The sequence below is a fragment of the Leucopleurus acutus genome (assembly GCF_964270905.1).
Source record: "Leucopleurus acutus genome assembly, chromosome: 2".
NCBI lineage: Eukaryota > Metazoa > Chordata > Mammalia > Artiodactyla > Delphinidae > Leucopleurus > Leucopleurus acutus.
In genome coordinates, this window is record NC_139143.1 from 175,534,276 (window position 1) to 175,553,589 (window position 19,314).

Genomic DNA, 19,314 nt, shown 5'->3' on the forward strand with positions numbered 1-19,314 from the left:
TGGACCACCAGGGAAGTACCAGCACTGGAGTTCTAAGTAGTAAAGAATTTGGAGTTGAGGAGAAAATATGAGGAAGACCTCATCAATCTTTTTGTTCAATTATTGTTTTTATAAAAATGCAGAGGTATTTCCATGAAGATTTATACATGCCTTTCTGTTTTTTGTGAGAAAAAAACAAATTATAAAAATTCAGAATTTAGAGTTACTACAAATTTTGCACACTTTTATTAATCATTTTCCATTTTTCAATATAGAATATTGTTCTTTGTTGATGCCTTGAAAGTCATTATAATAAAAACTAAGGTTAGCTTTGCAAGATTCAAATTGTCCCCATTTTTCCTTAACCATCTTTCTGTCCCCACCCCTTAAAAAAAAGGCAACTGGGCTTTGTGGCTCTAAAATCAAATGCTTACATTGGGATTCTAACACAGAGGTTTTATTTCAGGTCTTTGTAGGTAAAATACCAAGAGATTTATATGAGGATGAGTTGGTGCCCCTTTTTGAAAAGGCTGGTCCCATTTGGGATCTACGTCTTATGATGGATCCACTGTCTGGTCAGAACAGAGGGTATGCATTTATCACCTTCTGTGGAAAGGAAGCTGCACAGGAAGCTGTTAAACTGGTATGTGATAAGCAAATGCCCACTGTCTAGCAAGTCATTTGAGAGAAATACCTCAATTAAAAACATTTGCAGTTAACATTGTTTCACTTTCTTTAGTTTCTGCTTTGAAAGTTTTTATGTTGACTGAGTTGGTATGTGACCGTTGGCTATTTTTTTCTGATTATAAAAGTAAAAAAGAAATGAAAGTACCCAAGAAATAAGGTGTTAGAGAAAGTCTCCCGTAATTCTAAGAAGTTATTTATTAGAGTGATTAGTATCTAAAGTTTCATTGAATATTTGGCTTCTGCAGGTCTCTCTTTTGATCTTAGACAAAAATGTCAGTTCTTGCTGTTAAACTTTAGGGTAGGATTCTTAAAGTGTGATGAAGTCTGGGATGGGTTCTCGGGAACATAACTGGGCAACAGTGACTTTTAGGACACAATTCAGGAAATGGCTATGAATCTCTTTTGTTTTTGTCATAGCCTAATCATACAGTTTATTTTCTAAGTATATTCTTGTTCTTTCCTATCTCTTCGTTTCCAAGCCCTCCAGTTCTCTCTGTCTTTAATCTTTCTCTCTTTTTCTACTATTTTATAACCAATCTAGTAATTTCCTTTGTGTAGGGCCTTTTACCCTTTGTACTTATTCCAGAGTAGTAGTAGTAGTAGTAGTAGTAGTATTAACAGTTATGCCAATTAAGTATATCTTTACTCCTATTCTGTTAAGATACAACCCTCTCAGTAACCCAAAATAGCAATATCGTTGTTCCTTGGCATATTCTTTTGCCAGACAGCTAAAGGCCTCACTTAGTCTAGTTCTAGTTCTTCTAGAATAGTAACCTCTTTCACCAAGGCTTTTGGTTTTATTAGTTGCCTCAAAATTAGTTTTACTTGTAGCTTGACCCAGATTTTCGTTTTTATTACGGACTTTTCCTTCCAGTTTGTTTATTCAGTACCGAGAAGTTTCAAAGCTTTATTTCCTTGTTTCTGACAACATATGGATGATTTTTTTAAAAAATTACATATCTTTTAGTAAACTAATAGGTAAGTAATGTTAAGCCATTAAAAAGCTAAAGTTTATCAAGGAAATCATCACCATAGCCATTTAAATGAAACATTTTTTATTCCTATCATTTCATATAATTTTATAAGTATTGTGTTCGACATGTAGTTTCAGATGTTGGAATTCTATGTTTTATGTAAAATGTGAAATTCTTCTAAATTTCTTTACATTGATTAAACATAGCTGGTATTCTTTATATATTGTTATTTTGCCTGTGGCTTATCTATATCTGATTTCATCTCCAAGGGCAGATGAATGATCAGTCTCAGGTATTTTTTCTGAAATTCTCTGGGAGAAAATATTCAGATAGATAATACTGAAATATGAGATCAGATCTTTTTAAAGATAAAGTGAATAGCAGTGAAGGTTAAAACTAAAACGAGAGGCTGTAACAGGTTTAAAAATACACATTTTATGTTACGGCAAGCATGAGGGAACTCCGTGAGTTCATGAGGCAGGGAGTATTTGACCTTAAATTGTTCAGTTTTTTAGCTTGAGATCAGTTGTTCTGAGTTTGGGGTGGTTGTGGGGTGTCTGGTTCTTTTCTTCCTTTCAGTGTGACAGCTATGAAATTCGCCCTGGTAAACACCTTGGAGTGTGCATTTCTGTGGCAAACAACAGGCTTTTTGTTGGATCAATTCCGAAGAATAAGACTAAAGAAAACATTCTGGAAGAATTCAGTAAAGTCACAGGTAAAACAAAAATGTATTTAGAAATTAGTTTTGGGAAATCTGTGGTACTATTTATAGGTGCAAAAAAACGAGGTGTATCTTAATCTAAGAATTCACATGTCTATTCAGTGTCTAAATTGCCTCCTTCTTCTTTTTAGTGGTTTGGACTAAGCAGCTTCCCTCGTAGCCTCAATTTCTTGGAATGTCCTCTTTACTTTGCCTTAATTGAACCCTAGCTTTTGACACAGTCTTTGCCCTATAGCTCAAGTGAAGGAAGGCTTTTTTCCCCCTTGACATTCAATGTGCTTTAGGGATAAGGGGATGAGAGTTCTTAATCCTCCTTCTTCCTCTTACGTTGTCTAGATGAGATTTTTCCAAATTTCCAATTTTAAATCCATGGAAGTGATTGAAAAGAACATTTTATATCACAGATTTATATACACTTATATATAACTGAAACAAAATTTAACAAAATTATATTTTCGCTTACTGCATATGATTTAGTCTGACATTTCCTATTCCGTTTCATTGTTTTAAATGCTAATGGAGATCCACTAATGCTAGCTGCATTTAAAAAAACACTTTTAGACGATTACTTCTCCATCCCATATAAAAACCATTATTTCTTTACATTTTTGTCATCCAGACATATACTAGAGATAAACAATCCTTTCTCCCTCCTTCAAACTGTCACCTGTTGCTCTTCTGGTTTCAGTCTTGCATTAATTGAAGATTTTTTCTGGTTCACAGTCTTTCTCTTCTGCCCGAAATTGACTTATTGTTAGTACTTTTAACATCTATGTGGATGAACCATCCAGTGCTGTAACCTCCTAGTTTTATGACTGCCTCATCTCTGGTCCTTCACTTCAACTGTCCCACATCCAAATCACATTCTGGATCTTGCTGCTGGGAGTAAAATCTAAGCACTCTTAAGGATATGGATGGTATTTAAAAGTAGGGACCACCTAGAAAGAACATATATGGAAAGATGAGGGTACAGGACTAAGACCAGAGGTACACTGGTTTTAAGCAATTACTTTTATTCTTGGTAAAAATAGTAACTTTTAAAAAGTTAGATTCAAGGATGATTTTTGGTCATGATTAGTTGTTGAATGTTCTCTTGGATTTATATTATAATTTTGTTTTTAAGTTCCTTGGTAGTATTTTCATAAATTTTAAGCTCACGTTATGTCAAACACTCTAAAACATTCTTGTATGTCAGAATACAGTAGTTGGACTTGTTTATGGCTGTACCTTCAGGATCCCTAAAATTAAAAGGGAACATAAAATACTGTCCCTAGCTCCATATCTAATAACGCTGATTTAATTGTCTACTAGGTAATTAGCAAATCATTTTGAGGCTTCTTCAGTTATGTTTTGCTCTTCGGCAAGTGGATTTAGGTCTGCCTAATCGCTAAATGTGTGGTGGATGCTTTTGGCTTATATATCTGGCTGTTGGTTTAACAGAGGGTTTGGTGGACGTTATTCTCTATCATCAACCCGATGACAAAAAGAAGAATCGGGGGTTCTGCTTCCTTGAGTATGAGGATCACAAGTCAGCAGCACAAGCCAGACGCCGGCTGATGAGTGGAAAAGTAAAAGTATGGGGAAATGTAGTTACGGTTGAATGGGCTGACCCTGTGGAAGAACCAGATCCAGAAGTCATGGCTAAGGTAAATGCAATTGCTTGGGTTGGGGGTGCGGTTGTCATTTAAATTTTGTACTCAGAATAATGCTCGAATATTTCAAATTTTACAGTAAATACAAATTGTAGCCCTTGATCTTAACTATTTAGACACCAAATTTAACAGTCTGTCTTGGTATCCAGCAATTTCCATTAACCATTCCTTTTTCTGCAGATTAAATGTGTAAAAGGAACTGAAATGAAATCCCTTCAATTAAGTGTTTAGTGCTAGGCACTATGAGAGATACAAAGGTAAAAAAGTTAAGAAAAGAAAAAAGACAAGGTCTTACTGAATAAAGAGAGAAGTAATGTTCTGGTGATTATGAGTTATAATCTTCATTGACCATACTGTGACTTTTATTACATGGCCATGAATTATATTTTATTGAGATTTATAGTTTACTTTCCTTTTTCTTTTTAAACTGCCTTCATTTTTAATTTTTTTAATTTATTATTTATTTATTTATGGCTGTGTTGGGTGTTCATTTCTGTGCGAGGGCTTTCTCCAGTTGTGGCAAGCGGGGGCCACTCTTCATCGCGGTGCGCGGGTCTCTCACTATCGCAGCCTCTCTTGTTGCGGAGCACAGACTCCAGACAAACAGGCTCAGTAGTTGTGGCTCACGGGCCTAGTTGCACTGCGGCACGTGGGATCCTCCCAGACCAGGGCTCGAACCCGTGTCCCTCGCATTAGCAGGCAGATTCTCAACCACTGCGCTACCAGGGAAGCCCCATGTTTCTTTTTTTAAAGCTTTTCTTCTCTTTTTTCTTTTTTTTTTTTTTTTGCGGTACGCGGGCCTCTCATTGTTGTGGCCTCTCCCGTTGCGGAGCACAGGCTCCGGACGCGCAGGCTCAGCGGCCATGGCTCACGGGCCCAGCCGCTCCGCAGCATGTGGGATCTTCCCGGACCGGGGCACGAACCCGTGTCCCCTGCATCGGCAGGCGGACTCTCAACCACTGCGCCACCAGGGAAGCCCCGTTTTTCTTTTTTTAAAGCTTTTCTTTTTTAATGATCAAGCTCCCTTAGAGTATTGTCTCCATGAAGACAGGCAAAGGGTTATCACGTTTGCTGTTATACCGTAGTGGCAAAATATGCATGACAAGTCCTGTAGCGGGCCCTCACTTTCCTCCTAAGTCCTGTACTTGCATTGCCAGGATCTCTGCCTGGTAAAGGATGGTTCCAAGGGTTCTGGTTCTTAGACTTTCCTCTGGGAGACTCCTGGGGTTGAAGGGACACATCTGAAGTTGCATCTCTGCTGCTTTTAGTGAGTTTTCGAGTATTTTGGTGTATGTCTCTTTCCTTTTCGGAGGCAGCAACTCTATGGATGGTGATAAATGAGTGGTTGGATTATTCTGGACTGAGAAGTCTTTTCCTCAAGCTTTTTATTCCAGATTCTGAGGAGACAGTCCTCACTCTTGATTAGTTTGGAGGAGAGCCCTGGTTTATACTAGCATGGTAAAAGTTTTTGTAAGCAAAAGCATTTTTGGATTAAGCAAGGAAGATTCATTGAGAATGAACTGGAGAGACTCAGATGTGTCACTCACTCTTTTTCTCATATTCTGTGAGTAGATAGGTGTCAAGGAAAGGAACTGGGAATCTAAAGAGCCCTGATTTTTTATTTTTATTTATTACTAGCTTGATTTTAATTCCACTTGTTTCTTCACAAAGTCACAATTGTGACTTTGAGCAAACTTACTGAATTTGGATGTTATCTATTTTATTGGAGTTGGATAAATCTCTTTACAAGATCTCTTACAACTTTGAATCTACCTTGTGGAAACTGTAGCCTGTATTGCATTTCGTATAAAAACATTTTAAAAATAACTTACAGATTGAGAGGGGAATAACATCCCCCAGAATATCTAAAGTGTAGCTAGTAATTTGCTTATTCGACCCCTTTTCACATACCTCTGGTAACCTTTCAGATTGAAATTCATCTTAAATCTTTTTATAAGATTAGAAAAACCTCATGATTTTATTCTAGTAACTATTCTTCCTGGATCAAAAACAAGTTTCAGAATGAAAAGGAAGCCTCTGTAAACTTGAACAATACCGATTTGAATAAACTTGATTGAATAATGCTCCTTTATTGTTTTCTGTTCCAGGGTTGGGCAAGGGGGAGTATACCCAATAGTGTAAAGCTTCTGCTGTTGATTCACTGTATCAGTGTTATCATTCATTGAAGATTTTTTTTGCCAAGTTGGGTCATTTTTATAATCAACCAGAACCAAAGAGCCTAAATGTATCTTTCTTTTTTTTTAATTTTAATATTGGATTATAGTTTGATTTACAGTGTTATGTTAGTTTCAGGTGTACATAAATATATCTTTCTTAAAGGGACCTTTTTCCTACTGAATGTTTTAAACACAGTTTCAACTAGTAATTTTTATATAGGATGCTTTGGTTTCATCTCAGAAAAGAATAAAAGGTCCATGTTGAGTTTTAACAAAAAGGTAAATAAACCAATTGGAGGCCTGTCTAATGTAGAAATCAGACTTCAGTATGACAACATTGAGAAAGACAAAGGGTGTAATGATAGAGGTGGAAAACTTTCCTCCCTTGAATTAATGTCTTCTCCCAAAATCCTTTTTACTCAGATAGCCGTTTATCTGAGGCGACTTTGTTCGGTAGGTGTGTTAATTTTTTTGTTTTTTGAATGAGTAATGTATTTCCTTAGTTCACAAATCAAAATTATACATAGAAATTCATCCTAAATCCTAAGTAGGAAGTCCTACTTCCACCTCTAGCCCCATCTACCATGTCCTCCTTGTCCCTTGTAGACATCCAGTGTTAATGGTCTCTGGTTTGTCCTTTTAGTGCTTCCTTGGACAAACACAGGCAAATATTAGTATATATTCTTTCCTTCCCTACTTTTTACACAAATGGTTACTGGTAGCTGTATTAATGATCTATGTTTGCTTTATTCACTGTCATATTTCATCTCATCTCATATATTTCAGCTCTAAGGAAATATACCGTTATTTTATGTACCATTAAGAAATTATAAAATGCTGCCAATTAAACTATGACAAGTGCTTATCTGTCACATTGACTGTAAATTGGATCCGTATTTGGAGGTATAAAAATGGGGAAAAAAATCTTAGCAACAGTGTATCCTTGCATTTTTTTCAAAGTAGCTCTTAGAGCTCTTCTTAATTTTTTGACTACACAATTTTCCGTTTTGTAGATGTACCATATACCATAGTATATTCAACCAGCTGGGCATTGGATGTTTCTAATCTTTTGTTGTTATAGTACTCCAGTGAGTAAGCTTATATTGTTTCAGTTAATTCAAGTGCAAATATGTCTGTAGGATAGATTCTTGAGGGTAGAATTGTGGGCCAAAGGTTAAATGCATCTGTAATTATTAAGATACTGACCATATTCTCTGTAGGAGGTGTACTTGTATTCTGCTCCCCACCAGCAGAATACAACAGGCTGATGTTCCTCATCCTTGTCAAAAGAGGATAGGACCAAACTTCTGGGTTTTGCCAAATCTCATAACAAATGGTACCTCAAAGCTGTTATGATTTGCTTCTCTTTACTATGCATGCGTGAGTTTACGTTTTTTATACATTTAAGGACCATTTGTGTTTCTTTGTATGAACCATGTATTCATGAATTTTGCCTATCTTTCCATTCATTTTGTTTTTCTGTTGATCTTTTTCTTATTTTCTGGAGATCTGATATGAAAGAGATTAACTCTGTGATATAAGTTGTTTTTTGACTTTGCTTATGGTATTTTTCTACTGTGTAGAAGTCATTTCTTTTCAGTAGTTGAATTTTTCAGTCCTTCGTAGTTTATAGATTTTAAGTCACAAAGCCTTCTCCAAGGTCAGCGTTACATAAAGGAATTGCCTTTATTTTCTTCTAATGCTTTCAATATCCCCCCCCTTTAAAATTTTTTATCTATTTGGACTTTATCCTGGTGTATAGTGTGAGGTATGGATCCAATTTTCATCTTTATTCAGATTAACACTACACTGATTAATGATTTAAGCATTGAATTGATAGAGTTTGTTATGTCTAGTAGGGCTAGTCTCTAAATTTTGTTCTTATTTTTTTCCTGGCTCTTCCTGCTTGTTTATTTTTTCATATGAACTTTAGAATCAACACATCCAGTTCTGGGGGGTAAAAACAAAAATTTGTTGTTTTAGGGGGTCTTAGGGACCGTATTAAATTTGTAAATTAATGTAGTAATAAATATATTTTGGTTCCTTGAAGGTCCTGTTCACAGTATTAGTTACATTTAACGACATGGCAGGAGAAGGAACTGATAATTTATATAAATTGGTAACTAACAGAATCATTTTCTTGGTACTTTTCATACTGTCTATATAGCACTTTTTTTTTTAATTGAAGTATAGTTGATTTACAATGTTTTGCCAGTCTGCTGTACAGCAGAGTGACTCGGTTATACACATATATACAGTTTTTTGAATATTCTTTTGTATTATGGTTTATCACAGGATATTGAATATAGTTCCCTGTGCTATACAGTAGGACCTTGTTTATCCATTCTAAATATAATAGTTTGCATCCACCGACCCCAAACTCCCAGTCCATCCCTCCCCCTGCCCCGCCCCCCGTCCCCAGCCCTTGGCAACCACAAGTCTGTTCTTCACGTCTGTATCACAGCACTTTTTTTTTAACACTTCCATAAATTGCCATTTATTTTCTTTATAATCTTAACATTTTAGTAGATTTACAATACCATATTTTTGAACAGTTTTGTATACTTTTTTTAGCATTAATCTGTATACCATTTATCTTACTAAAAATAGTGTACAGAAATACAGTAGCACAGTATCATTAGCATCCAAGTTACAATATACTTTTTTTTTTTTTACACACACACACTGTATTTTATTTTTACAAGAGATAAATAAACTGACACCAAGCATTGTAAATGGATGACCACAACAAAAGCAGCAATGATTGCAATCACCAAACACGAAACACACTCATACTATGTCATAATATTGACATTCAGTCCAGGAATCCTCCACTGTAACAGCTCCTTTACTTTGCAGTGAAAATTGATTTGTATATTTTCTGCCTCTGAGTCCTTGTGGGATTTTTTTTTTTTATTCAAACAGAAAGTCACAGAAATTATAATCATTGCTCATCAGTTTGCTCAGTCCCATGTAATTAATTTTTTTATCTTGATCTTTTGTTAGCACTTTTATGAATTCATCAGTTTTCCATTAGAGTTCTGAAAATGCTTATTTATTCAGTTCAGCAGTATAGTCAGTTACCAGATCACAGCACTTTTAATACTTAATGTTTTAGAGAAGAAAAGCCTATGCCATGAAGATAAGAAGAAATACTTTAATATAGGACTTCAGCTAAAATTAAGTAGCCAATGCCAATTTGTATATTTGTTATATTAGGTGAAAGTTTTATTTGTGAGAAACTTGGCTACTACAGTGACAGAAGAAATACTGGAAAAGTCGTTTTCTGAATTCGGAAAACTTGAAAGAGTGAAGAAGTTGAAAGATTATGCATTTGTTCATTTCGAAGACAGAGGAGCAGCTGTTAAGGTAGAAAATTTTAAATTTTGTTTTTTGATACTTGAAGTTTGTTGAAACTTGCTAAACACATAAAGTGACTTTAAAAGCAAATAAAATTGTTTTCAGCTTTTACCGAACTCTGGAACTTTCTTTTAATAATCTCTGTGAAGTGGTAGTAGTATAACAGGTAAGACTCCATATTTCAAAGCCTAATTATTACTAACTGGGTTTGTGATCTCAGGCAAGTTATTTTTAATCTCTCTGTTATTTTTATAAGCCTAAGGTTTGATAGCATGATACCTTGAAAATGTTACAAGGAATAGTAATTAGCCGGTATAAATACTAAAATGGTAATGAGTGTATCGTAACTACTTTGTTTACCTTGGTTTGTGGACCTGTGAGTGGAACTGAGCAGTGTACATGGCTTTATACCTAGTACAACACATTTAATTCAGTAGCTGTGGTCTGAGGGAATGGTTAGTTCTTCATAGTTTTGCCTTTCTTTAGTCATTTTAGAATCCTCATAGTATTGACTGTGTTTTGCCAGTTTCAGTAGTTGTTAGAAATATTTCTTGCATGGAATAGTTAATTTATTTGTTGATGATAGTATTGGAAAGTGTGAAACAAGTCTTTTCATAAGGTGTCTAGAACATATAACCCGAATACTCTGCTGCTTTCTGATGATAATGGATCAGTACCATCCTTAGTGGGTGAAATTTCAGGTTTCTTCTTCCTCTTGTTCCTCTCTCCTTTTTGGCGGAAGGCGGGGGAGGGGTGGAGGGGAGGGGGGTGACAAGACAAAATAAAAGCTTTTTTATGTAATTGGGGAGATAGATCCGAAATCCTTGATGACTCAGGCCTGGTTCTTTTTCTACATGTTCTGTCGGTTAAAGTGATGCCACCTCTAATATGAGCAGTTTTTGTTTCCTGCTCAGGGTACTGCTTTAAAATGTGCCTTGTAGAATCTTTGACTAGTTAGAATTTATTGGTTTGCTTTTTGATGGAAGCTAATTAGTGAGACAATATTGCTTATAAAATTCACAGCTTAATACAGAATTTAATGTGTGGCTTCTGAATTGCCAGTGGTACGAAGGACAGATAACTAATACATGTATACCTTCTAAATACTCCTTTTGAATCAGTTGGTATTAAATAACTGGTTGTTTGTAATTTAAAATAATTTTCAAGGGTGGTTTGCCAAAGAAGTCTCTGAAATTACAAGATTTCTAGCTCAGTAACTGGAAATCAGGATGGCCAGAGGGGAGAGTAGACAGATGCTCCATTCTTTTGTTTATACCAGGAAGCTTTTATAGACTCATTTAGTTGCTTTAGTTGAAGCAGCCAAAAGCTAAGGTGGTAAAGGGGAAAAACTAGTTAGAGGAAGATACTGATTTAATCTTTGTCTAGATACTTGTAAAGCACTAAATATTCTTTATGGATAGAGCATTTTATTATGTATATCCAGAGAGGAAAAGGTTGTATAGGGAACAGAAAAGCTGTGGTGAGGAGGTGATACTTTGTTACTGAGTTACCTGAACCCTGAACCCTATGGCAGAGCCTATTAGGTGGAACTACATAAATAAAAAACTAGAGCCTAGAATACTTTTGATTACTGCTTTCCAGGTGAGTACTTGAATCTTCATTAGTTCAGGCCTTTGCTAGGCTTTGTGCTTTTAACTATTCAGGCAAAGTGTGTTCCAGGTTAAGCATTGTGGGGGGGACCTAGGCTTTTTTTGGTCAGTATCTTATTGAATTTCACTGATAACCTCATTTATGTTTCAAATCCTTAAAATTTTTATAGATCAACAGTTTAAGACTTACATGTTGAATGCCACATGTTTAAAAATTTGAATTCTGAAAAGTTTGTTACTACTGGCAGTTTTTCCAGTTGTGAATTTGCTGCTTTGGTTTGGCTAAGCTTGGAAGTTATTTAGAATTAAGTTTTTGGATTTAAGTAGCAGCAACAGGCAGCTCTCTGGCAATCTTTTATCTTTTTTTATTTTTATTTATTTTTATTATTTATTTATTTATTCATTTATTTAATTTTTGGCTGCGTTGGGTCTTCACTGCATGCGGGTTTTCTCTGGTTGCTGAGAGTGGGGGCTACTCTTCGTTGTGGTGCACAGGCTTCTCATTGCGGTGGCTTCTCTTGTTGCGGAGCACAGGCTCTAGGCGCGTGGGCTTCAGTAGTTGTGGCACACAGGCTTCAGTAGTTGTCGCTCGCGGGCTCTAGAGTGCAGGCTCAGTAGTTGTGGCGCCCGGGCTTAGTTGCTCCGCGGCATGTGGGATCTTCCCTGACCAGGGCTCGAACCCGTGTCCCCTGCATTGGCAGGCGGATTATTAACCACTGTGCCACCAGGGAATCCCCAATCTTTTATCGGTTTTTTTTCGCGGTATGTGGGCCTCTTACTGTTGTGGCCTCCCCTGTTGCGGAGCGCAGGCTCCGGACGCACAGGCTCAGCGGCCATGGCTTACGGGCCCAGCCGCTCCACGGCATGTGGGATCTCCACGGCATGTGGGATCTTCCCGGACCGGAGCACGAACCCGTGTCCCCTGCATCGGCAGGTGGACTCTCAACCACTGTGCCACCAGGGAAGCCCTATCTTTTTAAATATAATGGTAGGACATCAGTTTTGTTCTCAACATAATTTACACATAAGAAAGTAAGATTGAGGGGAACAAGTACTTTCTTTGTGTATTTTTTTTAACTTGGTGGGTATATTCATTTTGCAAATTAAAATAGTTGTGAAGTAAATTGCTTATCAAGTGTATTAATGGCACAGATATGTTTGTTATGTTTAAAGTACTGTTATGTGTAAAGTAAATTTATTTCCTAATTTTGTATAGGCCATGGATGAAATGAATGGCAAAGAAATAGAAGGGGAAGAAATTGAAATAGTCTTAGCCAAGCCACCAGACAAGAAAAGGAAAGAGCGCCAAGCTGCTAGACAGGCCTCCAGAAGCACTGCGTGAGTCTACATTTTAGTAAATACATCTTTGAACAGAGAATAACTTGATAACAGAGATCAGGTAATTTAAAAAGTCAGGAAGAGTCTTGAAGCAAACTAATTTGTTTTTTCTTTTCTCCCTTCCCTCCATTGCTAGGTATGAAGATTATTACTATCACCCTCCTCCTCGTATGCCACCTCCAATTAGAGGTCGGGGTCGTGGTGGGGGGAGAGGTGGATATGGCTACCCTCCAGATTACTATGGCTATGAAGATTACTATGATGATTACTATGGTTATGATTATCATGACTATCGTGGAGGCTATGAAGATCCCTACTACGGCTATGATGATGGCTATGCAGTAAGAGGAAGAGGAGGAGGAAGGGGAGGGCGAGGTGCTCCACCACCACCAAGGGGGCGGGGAGCACCACCTCCAAGAGGTAGAGCTGGCTATTCACAAAGGGGGGCACCTTTGGGACCACCAAGAGGCTCTAGGGGTGGCAGAGGGGGTCCTGCACAACAGCAGAGAGGCCGTGGTTCCCGTGGATCTCGGGGCAACCGTGGGGGCAATGTAGGAGGCAAGAGAAAGGCAGATGGGTACAACCAACCTGATTCCAAGCGCCGTCAGACCAACAACCAACAGAACTGGGGTTCCCAGCCCATCGCTCAACAGCCGCTTCAGCAAGGTGGTGACTATTCTGGTAACTATGGTTACAATAATGACAACCAGGAATTTTATCAGGATACTTATGGGCAACAGTGGAAATAGACAAGTGAGGGCTTGAAAATGATACTGGCAAGATACGATTGGCTCTAGATCTACATCCTTCAAAAAAAAAATTGGCTTATCTGTTTCATCTTTAAGTAGCAATTTGCTGCCATTTGTATTGGGCTGAAGAAATCACTATTGTGTATATACTCAAGTCTTTTTATTTTTTCCTCTTTTCATAAATGCTCTTGGACATTATTGGGCTTGCAGAGTTCCCTTATTCTGGGAGTTACAATGCTTTTATCCTTTCAGGCTTCATTTTAGCTTCAAAACAAGCTGAGCACACTGTTAAATCATGATTTTGCAGAACCTTTGGTTTTGGACAGCTTCATTTTTTGGATTTGGGATAGATTACCTAGCAGTATGGAGTATGCTGTAAATAAAAATACAAGCTAGTGCTTTGTCTTAGTAGTTTTAAGAAATTAAAGCAAACAAATTTAAGTTTTCTTGTATTGAAAATAACCTATGATTGTATGTTTTGCATTCCTAGAAGTAGGTCAACTGTGTTTTTAAATTGTTATAACTTCACACCTTTTTGAAATCTGCCCTACAAAATTTGTTTGGCTTAAACGTCAAAGCCGTGACAATTTGTTCTTTGATGTGATTGTATTTCCAATTTCTTGTTCATGTAAGATTTCAATAAAACTCAAAAATCTATTCAAAACATTACCTATTTCAAATTCAATTGTGTCCTAAAACATTATTTTATTCGTAATCCTTGCAAGGAATATTGTTTTCCAACTATAACTGCCTATGTGAGTGATCAAATTCATGCAAAATTTGTCTATTCCAGTATGTATCGTGGATATCAGACTGAGAATTAGACTAAATTCTAGTATTTATTCCAAATAGCACTGCACTGATTGATGTTCTCTCATAGTCTTTCCTAATTTGGCAATTTTATCCTTTATTTTTATTAAAAACAGGTTCAAAGGCTTTTGAACATTCTTGCAGGCATTGGATAATTTGCGTTAAATAAAATGGGGTTGGGGAAGCAGACTGCAATTTATTTTGACCCACATTCTTTCTATAAAGGATAATTTGTTGTCTGAAGACCTTATTTGCTGGAGTGAATGTACATAACAGGAAAAAATGTTAGTACTGTGGCGTCAATTGCTCTGCAGACTAAACTTCATGTAAACTTTTAGTATACATGATTGTGACTACCACTTCAGTTACTGGTTTAGGAATATAATTTCCTATTGCTATGTAAATTTACTCTGAGAAGCACTCATGCCTTATTAAGAGAGGCTTAAAAATATCCAGTAGTCCTACTTCTGACTTTCTGTTAATACCTCTTATTTTAATTTTTTTTACTACTCGAATGGCTAAAGTTTTGTTGGCCAAGTCATAGCATCTATTTCCATTTCCTTGAGAAATTCTGATTTATTGTAACTACTTTTTTTTGCTTGAGAATAAAAGGAACAAAAGAATCTGACCCTAACAGTGCAGAAAACTCTATCATTTTCAAATTACCAATAAAATTTTCCCTTCTATTCTTAGGTGAATCTAAAATGTTTTTAAATTATAAAAATAAGCCATTGGAGAATAATTAAAATGGGCACACCTTTATTTTGTGTTTTGTTCTTGTTTGGTGTCTTTTATGACAGGAGTGGAGTATTAGATTTCAAAATTATAAGCCACTTAATTCCTTGTGAGCTCAGGTAGATATTTTGGGTTTCATGGCTTCTTTTTTGACTTTGAGGAGGAAAATGAATATTTGCTGATGAAAGTCAATATATCTGATTTCTCTTTAAAAGTACACTTATTACATAGTACAGTAAGTTAACAGACCTTGTTAATATTCCTTTTATGTTGGAAGCTAATAAAGGAATTATATATAATTGCTGTGTATAATAGGGTCAAGTTAACATGGGTATCTATTTGATGAAGCTTAGATCTGGTTGTTTTTCTCATGCCCATGTATGCAAGTAAAGACACCAAACATTCTTTAAATTCTGCCTTTAAACTTTGAAAATACAATTTGAAGCTATAACTATAAATCTAAATTAGACTTAAGTAAAACCTTGATTTTTCTTGGAAAGAAGAGAAGATCTAGAAATAAAATTTGAATTGTTTGTATTTCTTACAACTTAGATGTTACCAGCTACAAAGTTCTTAGGAACAAAATTAGGAATGGGAATAGAAGTGATTCTGAAAAAGTAATTTATGTGCTTTCCCCGCCCATCCTAAAATATAAACCCTAGTAAGAACATAAGAATCAAACCTAGGTTCCATGTCAAAATCCTTTTCTTTAATTACAAATTATATTTCGCTCTCACCAATTAAAAATATATCTATAGAGGTGTCCCTCTAATATTGCCTTATAGGTTTTTTAACAGACAGACAAAACTTTATAAGCATTAAATCTCACTCTAGAGCTTTTCCCTTGTTGATGTCTTATTATAGGCTATTCCGAAAAATAGCTTCAGAGCTTAAATTTTCACAGAAGTAAATTTAACAATCTAAATAATATACAAACCTGAAAAATGTCAGTTGAGGAGATTTTTATTCTAGATTTGCATGAGATTTTTTCTTAAATAGGCACAAATTATGAGTTCTGGGAAATCTGATTTCTGACTCTCCCGCCATCTTTTTTGTTCCCCAACCTAATTCATTTGGTTTTATTTCTGAGCCTGCTACAGTAACGTTTGTGTTGGGAAAGATTTTTACTTTATATTGAGGATGACCTCTTCTTTGTAGGTACCCTCCTGAGATTGACATATATATGCCCCCTCCCCATAATGAAATACTAATTTTTATTTGATCACTCATTTATAGCAGTTGCTTAAATGTATGTATTTATATGATGGTGTTTTAATTTTTTTAAAGCAAAAAAGTTCTCATAAGTAGCCAGATTTTTAATAATTCCAAGTTTATTTGATCAATTGATGTGGAAATTGAGTTACTATGGTTCTGTAGGTCGTTTTTTTAAACAAAAGAGTTCAGCATAATTGTTTTTCAGTTATTCTAGTTACTGGGGTTATTCTGCATAAGAAAGCCCAATGCTTTCTGTTAGTAGATAATTTTTCTCTCATTTGACTTTGAAATGTGATTTAGGAGTTGAACCCTCTTTTTAAAAAGGTCAGCATGCATCGAAATAAATTATATATATTAAATTCCAGAAGAGAAGGGACGTAAAATTCCATTCCTAGCATAAAGCCATATAATATTCTTGAAACTCATTGCATCATTTGCCTCCTGCCCATTTGGATAATCATACCTACGTTTTATTAATTGTGTATTATTTGTAAAACCAAACCCTTCCAGTAAATACTTGCTATAAGGCTATCACTTGTCAATTAAAAAGACTTCTGAAGATGTTAAAATTTACCATTTTGATTTTTCCAAAGAGAAGTTTATTATATTGAACTATCCAGTATTCTTAAAACCAACCAAAGTATATAGAAGAATTGTTATTGTTGTTCTTTATTATGTGAAGCCACTTAAGTGAGCAGCTAAGAAAAAGCCTTATAGAAAGAGTGCACTGGATTTATAAGTGTGTTTATGTTTCTCTGAGAATGGGAGCTTCTGTTAACTTAGTTGTTCTAAGACAGTGGATTGGGTGACTGACTAGAGAATCCAGAATGACAAATCCATTGACAAGGCATGTTTACTTTTGCATTAGAAGTTTGTTGATTAGTTTTTATTTTTGAAATGCAAACACTAAACTTTAAAAATATTGCATATTTAATGTATTGGTCAGTAATTTAATATAAATATTTAATTGGAAGTGATCATTATTAATCTTTCTAGGAAAGTTTTTTTTCCTTTTAAATATATATACATATATACTTTTTATTTAGAGGTTACCAGAAGCTCTGGGTTTTTTGTTTTGTTTCTGTTTTTTAATCATTTTCAGATGTTATCCAGAAATCTGCAAGTGTACTTTTCCTGTTTTAACTCCTTCCTTTTATCACCTGACTATCAGGGAAGCGAGGTTGAGGCTGCCCTGACCTGACATGTCATGATGTCGACTTGCTAGGTGGGGTTCGCTGGGGACGATAACCAGTGGAATTATTGGTAAGAACTTTTTTTTTCCTATTTTTTTTTTTTGTCAGTAGTGGGTCATTAAGTTTGGGAGAATGCCCATATTCTGTAAGTGGGCATTTATGTCAGCCTTGTAGAAAAATAAGACTTTAATATTAGGTAATACGGTTCTTAATAGGAACATATAATAAGTACTTCATACTCTTTATTCTCAAATTCGTATATTAGCAGGAAAGGCCTGCAAGTATGAAGTAATGAAATATTCAGGGTATATTTTAAGTGGTCAAGATAGACTCTAAATCTCTTGGAGAAACAGTAAATTTACTTTATTTTATGTGATTTCAATCCCTCTAATATTTTCCTTATATTTACATTTTTATGGGGTAGATGAGCTTATAATGCATCTTTAAAAATATTTATTGCACACGAATGTTAGTAAAAAAAAAAAAAAAAGGAAGGTGGGGCTTCCCTGGTGGTGCAGTGGTTGAGAGTCCGCCTGCCGATGCAGGGGATGCGGGTTCGTGCCCCGGTCCGGGAGGATCCCACGTGCCGCGGAGCGGCTGGGCCCGTGAGCCATGGCCGCTGGGCCTGCACGTCCGGAGCCTGTGCTCCGCAACGGGAGAGGCCACGATAGTGAGAGGCCCGCATACCGCAAAAAAATAAATAAATAAAATAGGAAGGTGTTAATAGAATGGAAGGTTTAAACACTAGGATAAATTATTTTTTAAAGTCCTCCAAAAGAGATACTAACGTTATAAAATGAAACTTAAAAGTTTTAGCAATTTGACAAACAAGAGTGGGCTCAGTTTAAAAGTACATTTGATATGATGACTTTAGGTCAAGAGGAAATTACATAACTGAAATATTAGGACCTTGAATATAGCAGTAACACAAATCTATCAACTTGTGTTTCGTCTGAAACCCATGACAGCTGATGGGATTAGTAGATATTGATAGAATTAGAGTAGATTTTTAGGTCATTACTGAAGAGCAAAATCTCATACTCAGGGGATTCTATGATGATAAAGTATAAATTGAGGAAATTAAATGTAATAATTAGGCATTTCTGACTATTTACCACATAAAAAGTAATTGTGTAATATAAGCACTGGTTAAAAGTAATTATGAATTTTCATGCCTAGAACCTCCTCAATATTCTTATGCCTTCTTTGTTGGTTGGGCGTATCAGTCTAGGGAGAATCTCCTAGGTATTAATGGGCTAGTCAGTGTCATGAATGTAAACCTTTATCTGTAAGCTCGCTATAGAGTAGCTGTATATTACTACAATGAAATTATACTTTAAGAACTGCAGTGATTGTGTCATTGTGTTAAAGTACTTGTTTCTCTTCTGACACGTTTTATGCATGTATCAGTGATAGAAATGATTGGGGTGTCGAACTTTTAGATTGCACTTAATACCGTGTTATCCTAGGGAAGTTTTATAATTAGCAATAGGATCACTCAAGTAGTGCTGAGGGGTTCATATAACTTAAGGAAAATGCAGTGCAAACTTACTGGCTTTTATACACTAACAATAAAATACATTTCATGGGACCAAAAAAGAAGGAAGCATTATGGGGGAAAACTTGAATTCCTCAAATATAAAAAAGGGCTTTCATTTTCTGTAGTAACTTTGTCAGGATCCCATGAACGTTGCGTATCTTGATGTCTCATTTATGATGGTTGGACAAAGGGGACTTCTCTAGCCTGTTGAGTAACACAGACAGAATTGTACTTTAATGAGTCTTATTATGATGTCTAGTACTGTTATAAGGCTATTTCTATAATTGAGCTGAAAGCTCCTGCAAACATTACATTGCTGATACGCATACAGCAACATGAGAATATTAAAATAGGAACATTTGCAAGACCATTTAATCAGCAGTTTAATAAAAATTAATGCTTTTGGTACAGTGTTCAGGTACCATAACTGTGTTGGAATATTTGTACAATGTTAAATATTTTTAATAAAATCTAACATGTTCAAAGTGTTGTGTTGGTGATTTTGGGTGGGGTGTGATGGGTTCAACTGTGCAAAAAAGATTCAATAGTACTATAATTGAGACTTTTGTAGTCA

The 19,314-nt window shown here is 35.8% G+C and overlaps 1 protein-coding gene across 5 annotated transcripts in view; it reads left to right on the forward strand.

Moving 5' to 3' along the window:
• The window catches only part of HNRNPR (heterogeneous nuclear ribonucleoprotein R), a 37,514-nt gene extending 21,327 nt beyond the window's left edge, over positions 1 to 16,187 (forward strand). For all 5 annotated transcript variants that reach the window (XM_082833339.1, XM_082833340.1, XM_082833338.1 and 2 more), the window contains 6 exons: positions 446 to 622; positions 2,220 to 2,355; positions 3,802 to 4,007; positions 9,410 to 9,559; positions 12,377 to 12,498; positions 12,635 to 16,187. In XM_082833339.1, coding sequence (XP_082689465.1) covers positions 446 to 622; positions 2,220 to 2,355; positions 3,802 to 4,007; positions 9,410 to 9,559; positions 12,377 to 12,498; positions 12,635 to 13,247 — 1,404 coding nt within the window. In that variant the 3' untranslated portion in view covers positions 13,248 to 16,187. The remainder of the gene's footprint in view (positions 1 to 445; positions 623 to 2,219; positions 2,356 to 3,801; positions 4,008 to 9,409; positions 9,560 to 12,376; positions 12,499 to 12,634) is intronic.
• The last annotated feature ends 3,127 nt before the right edge of the window (positions 16,188 to 19,314 follow it).